This window comes from Acinonyx jubatus, chromosome E3, assembly GCF_027475565.1.
Source record: "Acinonyx jubatus isolate Ajub_Pintada_27869175 chromosome E3, VMU_Ajub_asm_v1.0, whole genome shotgun sequence".
NCBI classification, from domain to species: Eukaryota; Metazoa; Chordata; class Mammalia; order Carnivora; family Felidae; genus Acinonyx; species Acinonyx jubatus.
Window position 1 is genome coordinate 30,215,560 of NC_069398.1, and position 20,054 is coordinate 30,235,613.

General features: G+C 51.0%; 1 protein-coding gene across 6 annotated transcripts in view; it reads left to right on the top strand.

Moving 5' to 3' along the window:
• Positions 1–19,302, top strand: part of SMURF1 (SMAD specific E3 ubiquitin protein ligase 1) — a 108,434-nt gene extending 89,132 nt beyond the window's left edge. For 5 of the 6 annotated variants that reach the window (XM_053213521.1, XM_053213522.1, XM_053213523.1 and 2 more), the window contains 8 exons: positions 22–125; positions 8,309–8,423; positions 9,195–9,373; positions 10,555–10,692; positions 11,718–11,838; positions 12,751–12,952; positions 14,416–14,500; positions 15,977–19,302. In XM_053213521.1, coding sequence (XP_053069496.1) covers positions 22–125; positions 8,309–8,423; positions 9,195–9,373; positions 10,555–10,692; positions 11,718–11,838; positions 12,751–12,952; positions 14,416–14,500; positions 15,977–16,076 — 1,044 coding nt within the window. In that variant the 3' untranslated portion in view covers positions 16,077–19,302. The remainder of the gene's footprint in view (positions 1–21; positions 126–8,308; positions 8,424–9,194; positions 9,374–10,554; positions 10,693–11,717; positions 11,839–12,750; positions 12,953–14,415; positions 14,501–15,976) is intronic. The other variant, XM_053213520.1, reaches the window with a different exon arrangement.
• The last annotated feature ends 752 nt before the right edge of the window (positions 19,303–20,054 follow it).

The following is a 20,054-nucleotide window of genomic DNA, read 5'->3' on the forward strand; positions in this document are numbered from 1 at the left end:
TTTTTTTTTTTTGCCGTGCAGGAGTCTTATCGCCAGATCATGAAGATGCGGCCAAAGGATCTGAAGAAGCGACTGATGGTCAAGTTCCGGGGAGAAGAAGGTTTGGATTATGGCGGAGTGGCCAGGTGAGGCTCTCGGTCAGCCCTGCTTCATGCTGGGCGTGTCTCCACATGGCATTCGGTGCTTCTGGGAGTAAGGGTTTGTCGGGGCTCTGTGAGCATGTCCCGAGAACCACCGGAGGACACATCTCCTTCTCCGTTATTTTGTGGAAAGATTGGTTTAAACTTTTCAACAACACCCCCCCCCCCCCCCCACCCCACTGCTTCATCTGGCAGCTCTAACCTGAGACGTGAGAGGCCTGCTCCTGAAATTAGTCTGGGAGGGAGGCAGCCTTACTTTTCTCAGTAGAGGACTTTCAGGGTGGGAGAAAGGCATGTAAATTGCATTTGTGTCAAAGGAATTTTGTCAAGTGAAATGCTGGTCAAGATCATTCATGCCAATGACCTTAAAAGTAGAAGAATTAAAAGCTGCTGTTTCCCGTCCTGCCTCTTTTCACCTTTGAGACCATTGCCTTTTAACAGTTTCTTCCGATGGATGACTTTATGTCACTAAACTGATCAAGTTCAGGCATAATCCGTTGACTTCAGGATTTATGGTCACAGACACAGATAGACTGCATCTAATGTTAATACTGTCACTTCCTAGTCTGGCGCCGTCACAATTTTTAGATCTTCCATCATTGCCCTGGTAACTTGACATGATGTGTTTTCACCATTATTTGTTGGTTTGTCAACTGGACACATTGTCTCTTGACCTCTTTCTTCATAAGCAAGAAGGATATAAATACTTTTGACTTCCCCTCCAGGAGTCCTTCTGCCCTCCCCTCCTATGTTCTGTCATCCAGGGTTGGAGATTTATAGTCTGTTCTGTAGCCAAAATTAAGTAGCTCCCTGTGCTTATCTACCTAGTATTTTTGTGTTGAAAATCAGTACATTATTGGGGCACCTGGGTGGCTCAGTCAGTTAAGTGTCCGACTTCGGCTCAGGTCATGATCTCATGGGTTCGAGCCCCACGTCGGGCTCTATGCTGACAGCTCAACCTGGAGACTGCTTCAGATTCTGTGTCTTCTTCTCTCTCTGACTCTCCCCTGCTTGCATTCTGTCAAAAAAAGAAACATTACAAAAAAAATTTGTCTTTAATTTGAAAATCAGTACATTGTTTACATTATTAGGACCGTGTAAATACTGTTCACCGAGGGGGTTGAGTGGTTTCTAGGATTTTTGCCTTTAGAACAAATTTTAATATTCCAAGAATTTCTTCATCTTTGTCTTTTTTTTTTTTTTTTCAAAACCAGGCTATGTCTTTACTTTGTCCGATTAAGCTTGATCTTTTGCCCCCCTCCACCCCCCGCCCCCGCTTCCCCCGCGTGTCTCCCTCGTGGACACTGCCCAGTCTGACTGGTGGTTCCTTAGGTCTTCTGCACAGTCGTGGTCACGGGCATCACTGCTTTCCCGGGTTAGAGCATGGTTTTGTGGATCCTGTAGTTTCCTCTTCCTTGGTTTACTCCCTTGTGTTACCGGACTGTACCCTCAAGCAGCTTTCTTAGAAAGGACGTGTGGGAGGTGAATTTTCCAAGGTCTTACGGAAAACGTTCATTTGCAGTTTGCCCTTTTTATAGATTTCTAGGAAGAAAGTAATTTTCATTCGGTACTTTGAAGGCATCGCTGTCCTATCTTCGGGCACCCAGCGTCACCGAGCAGTGGTCTGGAGCCAATCTGATTTTAGTCCTAACTTCACCCGAAGTGGTTTGGCCTCATCCAGGACCACCCGTCACCCTCGGAGTCTGCTACCTTGTTTCTGTTCTTTGCCCCCCTTCCCATCCCTGCTCCCTGCTTCCGCGTCGTCCGCCGTCACGATTACCCCCTCGCCGCCCTTTCGGCCTGCTGCCCCTGCCTGGCAAAACCCCGCCTCTGAACAGTCCCGTCCTCGGGCCCGGAGGGTGGCCGGGGGGCGGTGCGCTCCACGCTGTGGCCTCTCCCACGCTGGCGCCCACGAGCCCAGGGAGGTCCCAGCGGCCGGCGCAGCCATGCTGTGCTCCTTGCGTCCCCACCTGTGCGCCCCCTGGGCCTCTGCCTCGGCCCCGACACCTTCACCCTCGGCTGCCGACTGCGCCTCCTCTGCCGCTGACGACCCACGGCCCCAGTGGAGTCTCTCTGCCGGCACCTCTACCCACGTGGCCCCGTGTTCCCTGCACGGCCCCCTGTAGGAGAGCCACCCTGTCCCCCGCACAGTGCGTGTCCTACTCTTAGTTCGCATCCGCCTCGCTTCCTCACCGTGTTCCTTTCTGTGGGGTCAGTCTCCGCGTGTGTGCGCTAGGACGGCACCCTTCTTGAACCTTCCCCGGACGCGATCCCCTTCCTGTCTACATGTTAAGGAGGCACTCGAGGCAAATAAAGCAAAGAAAAGAGAAATTCCAGGAAAAACACAAATTTGTTCAAAGGGGCTTCTGCCTCAGTCATTGACCTGTTTGTTCTCAAGCAGGAGCCCTCGGGGGACTTGTGAGCATCCCTCGTCCTGCTCCCATGTCTCTTGCTTCCTCTTGACACCGCCCCTGCCCCGCTTCCTCGGATGCCCTCCTTGGCTTCCATCTCCCCCAGACGCCATGATGACTCCTGGGCCTCTATGTCCCCTGGCCTGTCAGCGAAACCTGGCGCCTCTGGTCGCTCCCTATTCTCGAAGCACTTTTTCCACTTGGTTTCCGGACGCCCCCCTCTCCTGGTTTGCCCCCTGGCTCCCTGCCAGTCCTCGTGCGGGTCCTCCTCACCCGGAGCACTGGCGGCCCCCGGCTCAGTCCCGGGGTCGCCGAGGGCACCCTGGGTTCCGTCTGTGTGCTGCTCCCGTCAACGCCACACTTGCTTGCCCTGGGCTCTCCGTGGAGGTTTCTGAACCCTTCTAAGCCTGATGGTCCCGAATCTGAGGGCCCCTCATCAGCTTCTCGTTTGTCCTACCTCAGTGCCCGCCCTCACCCCCTCCCCTGTCGTCTCCCAGGGCCCGTGTCCGTGGTCCTCAGCAGACAGTGCTGCCCCGACCGCATGTTGCCCTCCAGCTCCCTGGCCCCCCCCCCCCCCCCCCCGCTCGGGGCCTATCTGCCCTATCTGTCGTTGTTCCTCCGAACATGCCCCCTGCTTCTCACTGTCCTGCACAGGCTGCTGCTTGGCAGCAGCCGGCGTGAGCTTTTTGGAGACTCGGCCATCGTCCCCTGTCCCCGAGCCCCCAGCTGAACCCCCGCAGGTGCTCCAGGCTCGGCCCTGGCTGCTCCCCCTCGGCTGCTGCACTCTCGCCGTGGCTGCCTCGGGCCTTGGCCTTCACCTCCCCTCTGCCTAGAGTGTCTCCGAGACCCTCATGTAGCCCATTCCCTCTGTTCCCTTGGGTCTGCTCGCACGCCCCCCGAAAGGGCCTTCTCTGACTCCGAGATCCCGAGATCCCTGGCCCCGGTCTGCTGCATGGCCCACAGTCACAGAGCGTGCACTTGGAGCCTTCCCGTCCTCGCTGAAACCCCAGTTCCCATCCCCTCCTCGCGGAACCCCCAGCTCCTAGGAGCACCTGCCACGCCAGCGTACCTCCCTCCTGGATCAGCCGAACCAGCAGCGGCTTCTTGCTCAGTTTCCCCTCTTCTGTTTCCCCGCTTTGCTCTTCTGAAATGCCAGTTACGCAGATGCTGGACTCCCTGGATGGACCCTCCAGGTCTCTCTTTTTATTTCCCATCTTTGCTTGTTTTCCCCCACTTTCTAGGAGCGTTCAGCTTCCGGTGCCTCAGGATTTTTTCTTTACGTGAACAAAAGTGGTGATTCTAGACAGTCTATTTGATTTTACTCGCTCGTCTCCGAGTTCCTACTTCTCACGAGGCACAGTTGACACACGATGTTACATTAGTTTCAGGTGTGCAACGTAGCGTTTTGAAAAGTCGAACACTCTGCTCGCTACAAGCGTAGCCGTCATCTGTCACCAACAGGGAGCGCTCTCTGACCTCCCTCTTCCCTTCACGCATTGTGCCCGGCCCCGCAGCTCCCTCCCCTCTGGCAGCCATCAGTCCTCCGTATTTATGGGTCTGTTTCTGCTTTGTTTTGTTGTGTTTTTAGATTCCCCATAAAAGCGACATCATGTGGTGTTTGTCTTTCTCTGACTCATTTCACTTAGTATCATACCTTCTAGGTCTATTCGCGTTGCCACACCCGGCAAGATCTCCTTTCTTTGGTGATTAACATTCCATCATGCGTATATACCGCATCTCTTTATCCGTTCATCTGTCCACGGACACTTGGGCTGCTCCGTAGCGTGGCTCTTACAAATAATGCTGCAGTAAGCATACATAGAGGTGCATATATCTTTTTGAATCAGTGGTTTCATTTCTTTGGGTAAATACCTAGTAGTGGAGTTACTGGATTGCCTGGTATTTCTAGTCTTAATTTTTTGAGGAAGCTCCACACTGTTTCCCACAGTGGCTGTACCGCTCCAACATTGTTTTCACTTTTTATGTGATCGTAACATACTAATTTATTGATTCCATTGCAACAAAATACTTTAAAAATTAAAAATTTCTTATCTATGATTGAATCTTCACTTGATTGAATCTTTAAAAAAAGTGTTTTTTTAATGTGTATTTTTGAGAGAGAGACAGAGCGTGAGCAGGGGAGGGGCAGAGAGAGAGGGAGACACAGCATCAGAAGCAGGTGCCAGGCTCTGAGCTGTCAGCATAGAGCCTGATGCGGGGCCTGAACCCACACACCGTGAGATCGTGACCTGAGCCAAAGTCGGACGCTCAACCAACCAACCAACGCCACCCAGGTGTCCTACAGGATTGAATCTTCTTAAAGGAGAACACCCCTAAAATTTGTATGCTCTTGTAAGAATTGTGTTTATTTATTAACCATTAAATATGGAGACTCTACCATGTACTAGGTACTAGAGATACAGTAGTGAGCAAAGTAACATGTTCTCTGCCCCCTTCACCCCTCCAAAGTCCCCATCCAAAGGCGTTCTCAATCTGACGAGGTACAGGCGTTAGAGAATTACACAAATACATGTAAAACACCAACTCTGGTTAGTGTTAGCTAGAAGTCACGATCGGCCCTTTGGCCCTGGAGAAAATCATTCCTCCACCTTCCTTCCACTCCTGTCTTTGCCCTTCATCCTCCTGCCCTCGGCTGCTCCTGAGTCCACCTGGGATGAAGGGCACAGAAAGGCACGCATCTCCCCAGTAGTGAGCTCACAGCGGGCACTGGCTCTCCATGGGAAATGCTTTCCCTTTCAAGACTGTCCCAGGGACGCCTGGGCGGCTCAGTCGGTTAAGCATCGGGCTCTGGCTCAGGTCACGATCTTGTGGTTCATGAGTGCAAGCCCCGTGTCGGGCTCTGTGCTGACAGCTTGGAGCCTGGAGCCTGCTTCGGATCCTGTGTCTCCCTCTCTCTCTGCCCCTCCCCTGCTCACACTCTGTCTTGCTCGCTCTCAAAAATAAATAAACACATTAACACAAACAAAAAAGACTGTCCCAGAGTTCTTCCTTAATCATCTCCATCTTGATTCTAGAAACCATCTTTCTTTTGGCAAACGTAACTTCTGTTTGCCCGTGATAAAGCGAGTTCTGTTTCCTGCCAAGTGGATCAGGCTTTCTGCCCCCTTTTTAGGTGAGAAGCTTCCTAGTTAGATGTTCATGTTTGCCCCAACAGTTCAAATCAGACTACTTGCATTTTCTCTTCTCTGCTATTTCCTTTACAGGCTCAGGAATTCAGGACCCTAAACTGTTCCAACCTACCATCCGTCTTAGCGTGGCTGTATTATGTATCCCCAGGCGCGCATGTGAATAGCTTGGTTTGATCTGATAGGAGTTTTGTTCCTTCTGCATGTCCCAGTTTATATCCAGTCTTCCACACAGAGAGGCCTTTTTGGAGGTCCCTTGGTTGACACGGTGGTCTAGCGGAAAGAGCTGTGAGTCCTGGGTTTCCTACTCCAGTGTGATCTTGCATTGTTTCACCCCTCAGATCCTTCCTCACATCTACAGGGGATCAGACCTGTCTCAGAGAGCTGCAGAGAGATTTAAATCACGTGTGTGTGTGTGTGTGTGTGTGTGTGTGTGTGTGTGTGTATGTTCATCATCTGGCCGATGAGAATCAGTCTACACTCACTTCCCCGGTGTTTGGTTCTCAACCATTTCCTGTATCGTTAAAAATCCCTTTTGCCTGTATAGTTAGCTCTCCCCTCACCACTTCCTTAACATCCCTAATACGCCTCCCTCCCTTGTGCGTGACTCGGTCAGAACATTTGCTTGTGTTTTGATCACTTCCTGTCTAGACAGTTGCAGGTCCTCAGCTTTTGAAAAGGATTCCTCTCAAACCCAAACTCTCAACCTTGGTCTTATAGCCGGGAAATTCTGCCTTTCTAGTAAAGAATTGTGTGACATCTGGAGTCTCCTGGTTTCTGCCAGTTCCTTTCTGTTCTCTTGAGTTCGATACGTAATCTTTTGCAGTCTGATCCTTTCTGTGTATTGTCACCGTTGCCTTGGATCGTTTGCACGTGTGGTCATCCTTTTCCTGGTTGATCTCAATTCCATACCTTTTGTGTTTGACAGAGTAAGAAATTCCAGAATAAAATCTGGGGCTGCTGTCTTAACGAAATGTATCCATTAGAAAGGAGATTTGAGTAGAAAGAATAAAAGGCTCACTGTAGAAGTGACACAGGTGTTTGCATAAGCTTTTTCCCCGGTCCTGGGCTCCTCGCCCCTGACCCTGGAGCCAAATCACACAGATGCTGTTGAGAGTGCTTGTTTTGCCGGATTGTTTCTTTTTTAATTTTATTTATGTATTTTTTTTATTTTTTCAAAAAAAATTAAATTGTCAAATTGGCTCCCATATGATTGTTTCTTAAAAAAATTTTTTTAATATTTATTTATTTTTGAGAGAAAGAGAGTGTGCACGTGAGTGGGACAGGGGCAGAGAGAGGGGAACAGAGGATCTTTAGTGGGCTCCATGTTGACATCAGAGAGCCCAGTGTGGGGCTCGAACTCACAGAACTGCGAGATCATGACCTGAATTGAAGCTGAAGTCAGACGCTGAACCAACTGAACCACCCAGGCGCCCCTGTTGGATGTTTCTGATTTGGCGCTTTTTGTTTTGTTTTGTTTTTAAATACATAATGAAATGATTGGAATATAAAGGAATTCCAAAAATAATTTATTCTTATGTATCTCGTCCAGATTTTAGAACTCATGAAATTATATCTTGTTATGGATTCAGCTTGTTTTTTAAAATTATAAAAATGATAAATGTTTATGACAAAAGGTAGAATCGACAAGATAGAAAGTCATAAAGGGTAAGGGCGCCGGGGTGGCTCAGTCGGTTAAGCGTCTGACTTCGGCTCAGGTCGTGATCTCGCGGTTTGTGAGTTTGAGCCCCGCATCAGGCTCTGTGCTGATAGCTCAGAGCCTGGAGCCTGTTTCGGATTCTGTGTCTCCTCCTCTCTCTGGCTCCCCCCCCCCCCCCCCCATGCTCATGCTCTGTCTCTCTCTGTCCCTCGATAATAAATAAATGTTAAAAAAAATTTTTTTTTAAAAGAAAGTCATAAAGGGTGAAAGTCGTTCTCAATCCCTGTCTGCCTGGACTGCAAACTGTTTTCTCCTCACTTAAATGTGAATAACATGTTCCTGTCGGAAATGTAAAAACTCCCTAGCAAGAGGCAAAAGAAAACTGAAGATCCCCCAGAATGCTGATTCTAAAGTTAACTACTGTCCAAGTGTCTGTGTAAATCCTCTTCCTCCTCCTCTTCCTCTCTGCTCTGCATATAGATCTTTCCTATTTTGTGTACATACGCGCGTGCACGCACACCCTTTATAAGTAGAAGGATATGACTGCTCTTTATTAATTGCTCTTTTGTCCATTGGAACCACACGATTGACATCATCACCTGAGATCTGGTCTTTGCAGAGTCCCAGAGAACACCTTAGCTGAGGTTCTGGCAGGCTGATGAGTCCCCCTGCCGAGAGCACTGCCCGTAGCAGGTGGTGCTGGGTGAAGCCCACTGCCGTTCTTCCTCGGCTTCGGAGCCACCGTTGGAGTTTGGGCCAGAAAAGCCATTTCTCAGACGACCGGACGCAAGTTGTTACTTCCTCAGACTAATCTGCCCAATCTACACCTTCTCTCAGGGCCTGGTTATCCCGCAGTGTGGCCTTCTAGGACCCAGGGAGTCAGTCCTTTTGATAAGACCTAAACTGGACATTTTCACACATATAAAATGGTTGTCATTTTGTTGTTCCTAGGGAGTGGCTCTATTTATTGTGCCATGAAATGTTGAATCCGTATTATGGACTCTTCCAGTATTCTACGGACAACATTTACATGTTGCAAATCAACCCGGATTCTTCGATCAACCCCGTAAGTACCCATGAATAAAGAGAGGGCGAATTGGAAAGTTCTTTAACTAGATTTCCAGGTCCAGTGTCAGTCCTTGGTTTATCCATTGTGGACTTACTCAGTCTCTGGCAAATAGACACTGAAAGGTAGAGCAGGAAATGGAAATGGGGTTTTCATTAATTCTGCTTATAATTCCACCTGGAAAGCAGAGATGTGAGGTTCCCCAGTTAAAAACCAGAACAGCTCTGGTTTTAGAATGATTCTGTTACTTGGGTTGTCCATTATTTTCCTCTATGTTCCTCTTTGGTTTTTTATTTCCTTTGGATTTTCTTCTCTTCTGCTTTCTCCTGGGACTCAGGGAGAATTGCCCCCTGCTCTGTTTGTAGTGAAGTGGGGAAAACGGGGGGCCGGCTACCTGGGCGCCTGGCACTTAGAAGCGCCTGTGTTGGTTTGATTCTCCGTGGCTGCCATGTTGAAATTCTTAATAATTTTTGAGCAAAGAGTTCTGCATTTTCCTTTTAGGCTGAGTACCACAGATGATGTAGCAGTTCTGAGGACATGTTTGAACGAAGGGCATGTAAAATGTTCAGATGATCTATACAAAACGCATGCTCTGAATTTTGACTACCTAACTAGCCTTCTTTCCTTTGATCGTGAGCACAACCTGTGAGCAACTGAGTCAGTGTTGGGTTGCCCATGGGACAGGTCTCCCAAGAAGCTTGGAGAAAGGACAAGGTATCCACCCTGGCTGGTCATTTTCCTAATAAATGTGTTCTCTGGTGCCCCCTACAGGACCATCTGTCTTATTTCCATTTTGTGGGTCGGATCATGGGTCTCGCCGTATTCCACGGACACTACATAAACGGGGGCTTCACGGTTCCCTTCTATAAGCAGCTACTGGGGAAACCCATCCAGCTCTCTGATTTGGAGTCGGTGGACCCAGAACTCCATAAGAGCTTAGTGTGGATTCTGTAAGTACCGACTCACTGTTCAGTTAATGGAAAATGCCTCACCCATCTTACTGTCCACCAAATACAATTGTTTTGTGTGCATGTGTGCGTGCATGTGAATGTTTTCGAGGGATGGGTGTGAAGTCAGGGGAAGAGAAGTAAAGAAAATGCTGTTTTTACAGCCAAAAACATAAAAATGGATTTAACAAGAAACACTCAGTTGACTTTCTTCCTTCACGACGTTTGGCCAGTTTCACTTTCATAGACTAATTTCTTCCTCAAATTATTAAGGTCTGGCCACAAAATTAATCCCCAGGCCTGATAGGTGGGTGGCGGGTTTTGTTTTGGACTCTCCAGTGAATCTCGAGAGGGAAAGCACCCAACACAAAATTAGTGGCAGAGTATTTGATAGTAAGAGAAAGTATCAGGAAAAACTATATTTAGTCGACTTTGTTTTAGAATTATCCTAGAACTCTCTTGGAAGCTGTCGGCACAGTCACGTGGTAACCGCGGGGGTTGCGGGTCCTTGTGAATGAGCCGATTTCACAGGAGGGAGAGATCCAGGCTCTGCAGGGGGAGAGCGAGAGGGGGAGCTGGAGCCAGCTGCACCCCAAGCGCTGGTCGGCCTCACTTCACATGCCCCGGTTGGAAATGGGTAGTCTGGGGGGGTTAGGGCCTCCATCCTGTACAAAATCGTTTACTCTGCTTGCCTCTCAGCAAATGCGGGGGGCGGAGGAATCCACTTGAACTTCCAAGTGCTACTTTGTTTGAATGGATGCATTTGGAATGGCTGTCTTAAAGGAGGGGTTGCGAGTGTTTTCTAGGTGTGTCTTCTGCAGGTTGCTTTTCCTTTGACCCCGTTTCCTTTTCGTGAATCCTTCTGTTCGGAGACTCAGTTTACAAGGCAGTCAGGCCACCGTGTCTCATAAAATCTCAGAACGAGAGAGCTACCATCACCTCCCTGTGAATGAGGGAGCCCGGAGTCTGGGCACATGCAGAGTGGAGCTGTGGTACCCCTTCAGTACCCGCACCCCTGCCCTCACACGTGCTCTGGGCCCTAGGTTTTCCTCTTCCCCCTCCTGCACCTCTGGGGTGACAGACAGGAAGTGCCGTCTTTCTCCCGGAACGTTCCGTCTAAGGTTCTGTTCGCTGCTGCATGCTGGCAGAGGTCTGATATCCATCTCGTGTCTTAACTTCAACAGAGAGAACGATATCACCCCTGTGCTAGACCACACTTTCTGTGTGGAACACAATGCTTTCGGGAGGATTCTTCAGCATGAACTGAAACCCAATGGCCGCAACGTTCCTGTCACAGAGGACAACAAGAAAGAATATGTCCGGTAATGTTCTGGGGAATCTTGGAGGTTGCCAGCGGGGACATCCAGGTGCCTAGGACCATCTGGGCAAGGCTGGGTTCACATTTAGGTTGTCGAGGTTCCTTGGCTGTTTGAGGCTTCCCTTCCCTGCCGGCACCTGTGACCAGAATCCCAGGAACAGAACAGACTTTCAGCCACGGTCGGGTTCAGTGGTGGGGGCTGTGCACAGAGGTGCCCCTAGTGCCACCAGAGCCGGCCCGTTGAAGGGAGGATAATGACTCCAGAGCCCAAGCTGGGGAAGGGATTGCAGGTGACCTCCCAATTCTGGGTGTGAAGGTGGTGAACGCAGAATAGAATAGAAGCCTAGAAGTTTCCTTGAGATCAGTCTCGCGGAAGTCTACTCCATAGTAGTTTGTTTTCTCTTCTTTTTTTCTTTAATGTTTATTTTGAGATAGACAGCAGACAGGGGTCAGGCAGAGCGAGAAGAGACAGAATCCCAAGCAGGCTCCGTGCTGTCAGTGCAGAGTCTGACGTGGGGCTCGATCCCACAAACCATAAGATCGTGTCCTGAGCTGAGATCAAGAGTCGGACCCTTAACCAGCTGAGCCGCCCAGGCGCCTACCTCTTCAGGCAAATAAACGGCCAGTCGCTCGCACTGGGGAATTGGAAGCATGCGGGCGTGTCCGCGTGCGGAGGCTGCCAGACTGGCGCGTGTTCTCACGGTATCCTGTGTGTCATTTTCAGGTCTACTTTTCAGTTATGGCACTTGCTCTAACAGGTCAGGTTAATTCCTACAGCTATTTTTAGCGAAGCATCAGCATGTGTAAGGGCCTGTGCTGACTTATTTTTAATCTGATACTGAGGCTAGGCAACGTCAGCCGGTGGGGGTTTCGTCCCATCTGCCCCCACCTCCGCCCCCTCCTCCCGCCCCAAGGGGAGGCCCGGCAGGCAGGGTGCCAGGTTCAGATGTCAGAACCTTCTGTGGAGAGAACTTTTTTTTTTTCATGAACCACTTGATGCTGCCTCCAACTTGTGAATTTGTTTCTCAGGTTGTATGTAAATTGGAGGTTCATGCGGGGGATTGAAGCCCAGTTCTTGGCTCTTCAGAAGGGGTTTAATGAACTCATTCCTCAACACTTACTGAAGCCGTTTGACCAGAAGGAACTGGAGGTACGTGCTCACCGGGCCGAGCCAAGGAGGCATTAAAGGGCGCAAATGAGATCGGTGTTTTCTTGTTTTACAACCTGCCTGCAGAATGAGGCTTGTCTGTCCCCGCGGCAAGGCCGGGGGTTTGTCGGGGCTCCCGACTAACAGGCCTAGAGCGAGCGGGGTGTCGAGGGCGTCTGAGCCTGTTTATGACAAGGACAGGTGTCTGCTTGGCGGCAACGAGTCCAGATCATTCTCCGGACATTGTTCGGGGTGTCCTGTGGCTTATCCTCATGTTCAAGATCTCCAGCCGTGGCGGTTTCCAAACCCCTCCCACGTATTTACCTCGGATCGAGGAAATTCTCTCGCATATAACCAACCAGATTCTCCCACCACGTCAACTTTGTGTTTCTGTTCTAGCTATTATTAGACTCCGCACAAAGTGTTATTGTCTTCTCGTGTCCCACTTTGCGTGTGTGAACACAGAGACTCATTCATCCCTTACCCACGTCCGTGCCAAGTGGCTCACGGCTTTGAAATCCTTGTCTTTCTGCCGCGGCGAGGCGCCTCCGTGGGCGGGCAGCAGCTCCGGGTGGGCCTCCCACCCGGTGCAGAAACTCGCACACCACTCCCCTCCCAGCCCTGCTGTGATGGCCCCTGGGGTCCCGGGGAGGTGGCCCCGTTTTACAGTCAGCCCCTTCAGTCTCGCCGGTCGGCCCTTTGGTACTGACTCCTCGCAGATGAGGAGAGCAGACCTGGTTGTAAGAAAAGGCGCTGTTGGGAGCGTGGGCCCGTCTCCCTCTCCGCTTGTCTGAGTCTCTGGCTAGTTTATTCGGACGCCATGAATTCCCTCCTTTCAGACGCTGGGAACCTGGGAGGCTGCCATGACCCGGTCTGTACATCTGAGAAATAACTTGCCTCTAAACGCCTTTGCAGCTGATCATAGGCGGCCTGGATAAGATCGACGTGAGCGACTGGAAGTCCAACACTCGGCTGAAGCACTGTGTGGCCGACAGCAACATTGTCCGCTGGTTCTGGCAGGCTGTGGAGACCTTCGATGAGGAGAGGAGGGCCAGACTGCTGCAGTTTGTGACCGGGTCCACTCGGGTCCCTCTCCAAGGCTTCAAGGCTTTGCAAGGTGACTGATGTGGAGGCGGGGCTCCTGGCCCCACGCGTCTCCGCCAGGCATGTCCCCTGCCCGGCCACGGCGGGAAGAGCTGGACCGCCGTGGTGGTGTTTTCCTGAAATGTCTCCTAGGAAGTGGCGCGGCCTGTGTTTTCTCGTAGCGAACGCTGGGGGCGTGGAGGTGCTCGCCTGGCGGCCGCGGCCGCCCCCACCCCCGGGGGCCCTCTTGTTGCCATTCTCTCTGCCGGCCCCCCAGTGCTCCGGGGGTGCTAGCCTCTGCCCAAGCTGAGAGGAGATACCTATAGACACAAAGGGGGTGAGAATCTCAGCAAAACAAAGCCAAGCTTCCTGTCAAACCCACCTTTCTCGGTGTCCCTGCAGGCCACGTGCCCAGCAGGCGGGGTGTCATCTGGGGCGCGCAGCTGTGGCGGGTGCTGGCCAGCCTGGTGCCCGCCCAGGGCTGAGTTGGGCGAGACCTGAGCGAAGAAGGACCCCATGGAGCCGGTCCCTCCCCCACCCCTACAGAACTGGGGGACAGAGGGAGGGTACAAATAGCAGCAAGTCTTTGGGGAAAGAAATTAGAGGTTCTAAAGTGCACCATGGATTCGTTCCTGAGTCTTCTGGTAGCAGCCGTCTCACTGCAGCCCTGAGGTGAGAGCGGCCCGGCCTGAGCGCCAGGAGATGGAGTCTCCTGCTGCCGTGTTGGTCATGAGCTCCAGGGGTCCTTCCTGAGCCTCGGTTTCCTCCTCTATGCAGAGGCACTGTTTGAGAGGCTCCGCTGTCTGGTGTAGGTACCCATCCCCTCTCTGGTCCCTTCCGATGCTGATAAAAAACCTGATATCCAGATTTTTGATAACCCTGAGAGCCAGAAGGAAAAAGGTGAAGAATGTTAGTATGTTAAAATGTAGCAGATGGACCTTTGCATGTTCCTAGAGATAGCAGGTGTATTTCATGTAGGGAACATTCCCTGTAGACTTTTCCAGATTTGAAGGACTTCTTTGAGTGACAGAAGCTACTTCCATCCCCCTGGGCTGTTGTCCTAGGTGTTTGTGTCTTTTTCTTTTCCCACCGTCCCTCCGCCTGGGGGATTCATGACTGTGTATCGTGCTTTTGTCATAACCCTGCTGTCCTCTGCCAGGGGCGGGCCCACTTGCTAAACATCTTGTTTAAAAAAAAGAAAGACCGTCACTGGTGATTTAAGGATTTTGTCCTTCAAATATCCCCACTTGAGTGGGCCCACGGCCAGGGTCCAGGAGGAGAGCTCTCACGCGTCTCTGCCCCTGCGATTTTCTAGAATGGCTGGGATAGGTCGCTGGACGGTCAGCGTGTCCTAACCCAGGTGCAGGCTATGCCGCCGTGTGAAGCCCACGACCGTCCACCAGGACGACCTGCCCGGGCATCGGGCCGAGGGTGTGGTTGGCAGTGGGGCCCGGGCCCCGCCTCTGAAGTGCATTAACTAGAATGTTGTCTCGTAAGGTTCTACAGGCGCGGCAGGGCCCCGGCTCTTCACCATCCACCTGATCGACGCCAATACAGACAACCTTCCGAAGGCCCACACCTGGTAAGGACCTCGCGGTGGCATCGCGGGGAGCCTGTCCCTGTGCCTGCCACCCCGCGCGTGACTCCCCGTGCTTCCTTTACCTGCGCCCCAGGACAACTGGCCGTGGAACCAGTGTCAGGTGGGATGAGTGCTTGGCCGTGTGTCACATGAGGGTTATCAGAAGTCTCTTTCGTGAAACCAGTTTTGTCGTGAGATGTGATTAACGGCGGCTGGCACTCGGCAGCTCCAGCCTTGCCTTTGCTGGGGCCTCGCGTGTGCACACACGTACCTCCCTGCGGGGGAGTTGTCATTTTCAATCCGGAGTTCCCAGTCTTTGCTTCCTGTGTTTTCCTTCTTGGAACTTGGTGATGGATGCATCTTGCACATTGAAAACTTCTTAACTTTCCTAAATTTAACATCACTCATACCTGTAGCAGATGATTTTCCCTTGCGGTTTAAAGATCAAGTCACGTACGCTTTGTCTCAGAAACCACGTATCAAAAAGACCAGCGTGTCCAGTTCGCGAGAGCCAGTTCTTTGCCATCGAGATGTGTAACACTGCAACAGAAGCTTCCTGATTGGGAACCCAGGGGTGTGGGTTCAAGTGCTTACATGGCCAAGGCCCTACCAAGGCTGTGGCGCCCAGCCAGCCCCGCGTGGCCGTTACAGACACAGCATTGTGTTGACCCACGGCAGCTGCTTTCTTCCCTAGGACTCTGCCCTTTCATAGTTGAAAGTTTAGAATAAAACGGATGTGAGAACTGTCCTCAGATGCTGAAGTCCCAACTTTAAGAAAAAAACTATCACACGGTTTAGCCCAGTTCTTTCTTGACAAAAACCATCCTTAACTGCTTGACTGCTAGTAATTCAGTAGGTCACTATCTCGGTCAGAATTTTGTATGTTTTGACTTATTAGGAGAGAATATCCTTCTTAAAGGATGCCTTTTCTTTCTTTCTTTTTTTTTTTTTAATACAACACTAGAATTTCTCCAGCGAAATGTTGATTTATCTCCTCCTATCAGAGAATAGTTTGTTTCTGCAGGAAACATCCCAGACTGCCCCATTTGGTCTCAGGTCAAGTCATGGAGGATTAGACAGACAGGCAGTGGATTGTCAGTGGTGATCCGACAGTCGGCCAGTCTGGATTACGGGGGTCCACATGTGAACAAGACAACCACCACTGCATCAGGAAGGATCTTTGTCCTGATATAACCAGGACATAGTAATCGGTTTAATTTTGGCTTTCAAGATCTTAGAACTTATTTTGTTCTGTGTTCCATGAAAAATCTTTGCTTTCGAAACAGAAAAGCACCAGGGGGGAGTGGAAAACTTGCCTGTACCCCCCACCCCAGCTGGGCGATGAGATGCTTGGTCCCATCCGCCTGTATACTCACACGCTGCTAGCTCGAGGCCCTGAATGCTCTGCTCCCGCCTGGACCAGGGCCTAGGTCCAGATGGCCCCAGCAGTGACTCTGTCGCTCTTTTGTCCTCTTTCAGCTTTAATCGGATCGACATTCCACCTTACGAGTCGTACGAGAAGCTCTACGAGAAGCTGCTGACGGCTGTGGAGGAGACTTGCGGGTTTGCCGTGGAGTGAAGAGAGCAACCAAAGGCAACAGATTCTAGCTCACGACCACCAGACCAAAAGCAAGCTTTCTGTGCGCCTCCTGCAAAGCTGGCTGAGGCCCGGGAACCCTAGATGACCCGAGGGAAAGGGTTTTCTCCCCTCCTTTTCATTGGGGGAGCGAGGGGGGTGGGGGGACTTTGGTTGGTGGCTCCCACCCATATTTTCCTCCTTTCTGACAGTGATCCCCGCCCCCCCCCCCCCCCCCCTCCATCACCCATCCAATAAAATGCAGCCAGGTTTAGCATTTGGCTTCGGTCACACAGGATACCCTGCAGCGACTGTAACCCACATGGTTGGTGATAGGCTCACTGCCCTGTGGTCTTTATAGGAGGATCGACCCACAAGTTCTGGAACTGAGCTTGGCTTACTGAGGGTTTGTAACCGGTAGCTCTTCTGTCTCCAGACAGTCCTGAGGTCCCTTTTCAAGTTCTGCAGTTCAAATTCCAGTCACACCCTAGCAGCCTGCTCTGGGAAGCAGATTAATTTCTAACTGAAAAATAACCATATTGTCCATTGGAATTCTGCCCCAGCAGGAAGCTTGCATCCAAAATCTGCTTCCCTTTTGGAAAAGTAAAGGAACTGGGGCAGCTTTTGCTGGAGGCCTGGGGTATTTTTAAGGGGATCCTGGCTGAAAAAACTTGTTTTGCATAGAGAAAAATGATCTTCCTTTTAAGAGTCCCTTTTGCCACATTATCTGTCTAGCTTGAGATATTTTTCCAGTGAAAATACCACATAACAGAGCTTATAAAAGAACACACCAAACCAGCCTCAGATCCATGCAGCCAGTCCCGGGCTGCGGCTCCCCCACCACCTGTATGTCGAGGAGGATCGGCTGGGTCACTTGAATACTAACCAAGTGTTGTGCGGAAGTTGCTAAGAGCTGAACTAACAGAATTCTGCTGTTGTAGCTGCTGGCTTGGTGCAAAGTAGCCTCACAGAGAGAGAGGGAACGGGCCACCCCACTGACTTAAATCCACCCTGAGTTACGGTTTTACGAAGAGTAGGGCACGAATGCAAACCTGTCGGTGGAGGGGACCCTTCACCCTGGCTCATTCTGCTCGTTTCCCAAGTGTCGGGTGGAGACGCGAACAATCGCTACTACTCAGTTTGCTCGCCCAGACGTCCTCACGTGACGAGCAAGGCCAAAGCAAGCCTGGACCCTGAGTTTCCAACACCATTTTCCAATTTGCACAGAAGTTCAACAGTATTTGAACAAGGTGGTTTGATTTGCGATGAACTTCCGTGAAGGGCAGCAGCCAATCGTCCTGTTTGGTTTTTTTGCTGTTGTTTTGTTTGGTGGGGGGGTGGGGGGGCACATGCGGGGTAATTCATCAGGAAGACATTTCACTGTCGGAAGTTTGCCGTTGGTTTTGGAGTTAAGCGTTGGGATCCAGCTGCGGGTCTGAGGTGGGTCTGGAAGGCTTTCGGGTGACTCTTTTTGTCACCGATACCTCCGGAGCTAGGTGAGTTTGGAGGCGAGCTCACCCTTGTGGGTCTTGCCGTGTGGTTCTTTGGCTTGCCCGGAAGCATTCTGTGGCTGCCGTGCGGGAGCTCGGGAACCCCTGGGAGATAGACCCTCCCTCGGAACAAGAAGTTCACCTGGTTCGGTGGGCCGTGGGCTAGCGGCTGTGGGTTCCAAGAGCTGTGAGAGAGCGCGCGTCTGGCCATTTACGGAGGAGGTGCCAGGGTAGAGAGGATGTCAAGTGTGACTGCTGCAGAGGAGAGATTAAATCCGTTCAGGAAGTCCAGGCCGTATCATGGGCTTGGACTGTCATAAGTTCTGCCTTGCCCCGGTCAGGCTTACCCCGAGTCTCGCTCGTTTACCATCGTCCTTCAGAGGGCGTTCTAGAAGCTGGCTCCCCCTGACTCTCTAGTCCTCCCTCTTAACCTTCCTCTGCGAGAGTAAGGAAATGTCGGCTATGGCCCTTCCCCCACAGAGGCCTCCTCTCGAAGGTGCACCTCAACCCCCCAGTGTGAGGAGGAGACCTCCACAGAGAGCTGAGGGCACATCCAGACCGAGTGGGGGAACCACGGACTGTTCCTGTGGTTTGGCCCAGAGCTGCAGGAATGAGCGGGGAGACAAGGGTCTAGCGGGACTGTGGCACGTGGCTCCTGTAAGACGATCTTCCTGCTGTCGGGAGGAACAGTCCTTAGAACCCGTGCCTGCCAGCCCCATGCTGCCCGCGGGTGTCAGGCGTGGGCCCAGCACTCGGGACCGGCCTTAAGGCGGGGCTTTCCTCCCTCATCAGTCGTCCTTGTCAGCTGTGTGTGACAGTGGGGCCTGAAAGAGCAGAACTTTCCAGAACCCTGGTTTACTCTCGCCAGACAGGCCCGTCAGTAGCATCGCACTTCTAGAACCTTGGATTAGGCCTTTTGAACCACGGAAAGAGCAGTGTGGCAGACAGTGGGGAAAAGCTCCCGATGACTCCACTTTGGGTCCACGGGGACCCTGTTCCCACGAGCTCTCGTTTGTGGCCCTTGGTGATCCCCAACACCCCCCGCCCCCGCCGTCCCCTTCCCACCCCTTGGCCCGGATGCTTCAGGGGCCCGACTTGCAGGCTTGCCCTCACCAGCGGTCATCAGCCGACCCTCAGGGATGCAGCAAACCACCGCTCTGCCAGCGCTGTAGGAAGGAGAAACAAAGGGGCTGCTTGGGGGACACAGTCAGGGCAGCTCTCCCTGAGGGGAGACTCTGCCCGCCAGGAGTCCCGTGCTCCCCGAGCTTGCTCGGCCGCGTGGTCCCAAGTCAGGTGAGGGGGTCCTCCACCCTGAGCTGTCAGGAGTGGCCTTCCGCAGAGAACCCGCCCCATCCCCCCGGCCCTGTCCGCAGCCAGGCGCGTGCCGCACGGCAGCCTTCCCGAAACATAGTATGAATTTTTAAAATTTGTTTATTTTTGTTTCTCAACCACTTTATAATGTATTTTTTAATTTATTTTGTAATGTCTTGTTTTTAAGTATTGCTGCTATCCTTGTTATTCTTCCCACTGTTTTTATTGCTGATTTATTTTGTGAAAATTGTACACTAATGTTCCGTTTTATGTCAAAATCAAAAGTATTTAAAGAAATACTAGTTCTATTTAATGTGGTTATGGAACCAGCTGGAAACACAAAACAAACAGTGATTGTACAGCAGGCTGGACCCAGGAGGTCAGGTTCATTTTGTTACATATGCAATAAACTCACGACTTTACATTTTTTTGGCGTCTGATACTTTGGTGTGGAGATGAGATTCCTTTTTTTTCTCTCCAGTCCCGCAGAAAAGAAAGTCAATGGCTTGAAATACTGACAAGGACCTTCTAGGGAAAAAGGACAGACTTCAGAATTGTAGAAGGAACTGAAAAAACACGGCAGGCAGTTGAAAGTGCTCTACCAAAAGCAGAAACTTGAGGGATCGAGAAATTTTTGAAGCTGTTGACTGGTTCCTCACATGCTGGTCATGTTTGTTGGTTTGCATTTTTTTCTTTTTTAGATATTTTTATTGTGGTAAGATACACGTAGTATCTGTCAGTGTATCCACTGGTTAAGGTCTACCTCGGTGGCATTAAAACATTCACAATATTGTATCACTGCCAATGTACCCAAACTTTTTCATCCTCCCAAACTAGAACCTAGACCCACTAACCAGTAACTGCTGCTCCTCCTTCCCCCGACACCTGTCCTACTTGGTCTCTGTGAACCTGCCTATTCTAGGTACTTCATGTAAGTAGAATCATAAAATATTGGTCTTTCCGTGTCTTATTTCACTTAGTGTAACATTTTCAAGGTCTACCCATGTTGAAGCATCTATCAAAATTTCACTCCTTTTTATGGCTGAATGGCATGCCCCTGTAGGGATGTACCACATTGTGTTTTCCCGTTGATTTGATGGACACTTGGTGGGATAATTTTCTTTGTTGACTTGACCCAGCCATGATACCCAGAAAAGGCATTACAGAGTAACATGTGTGT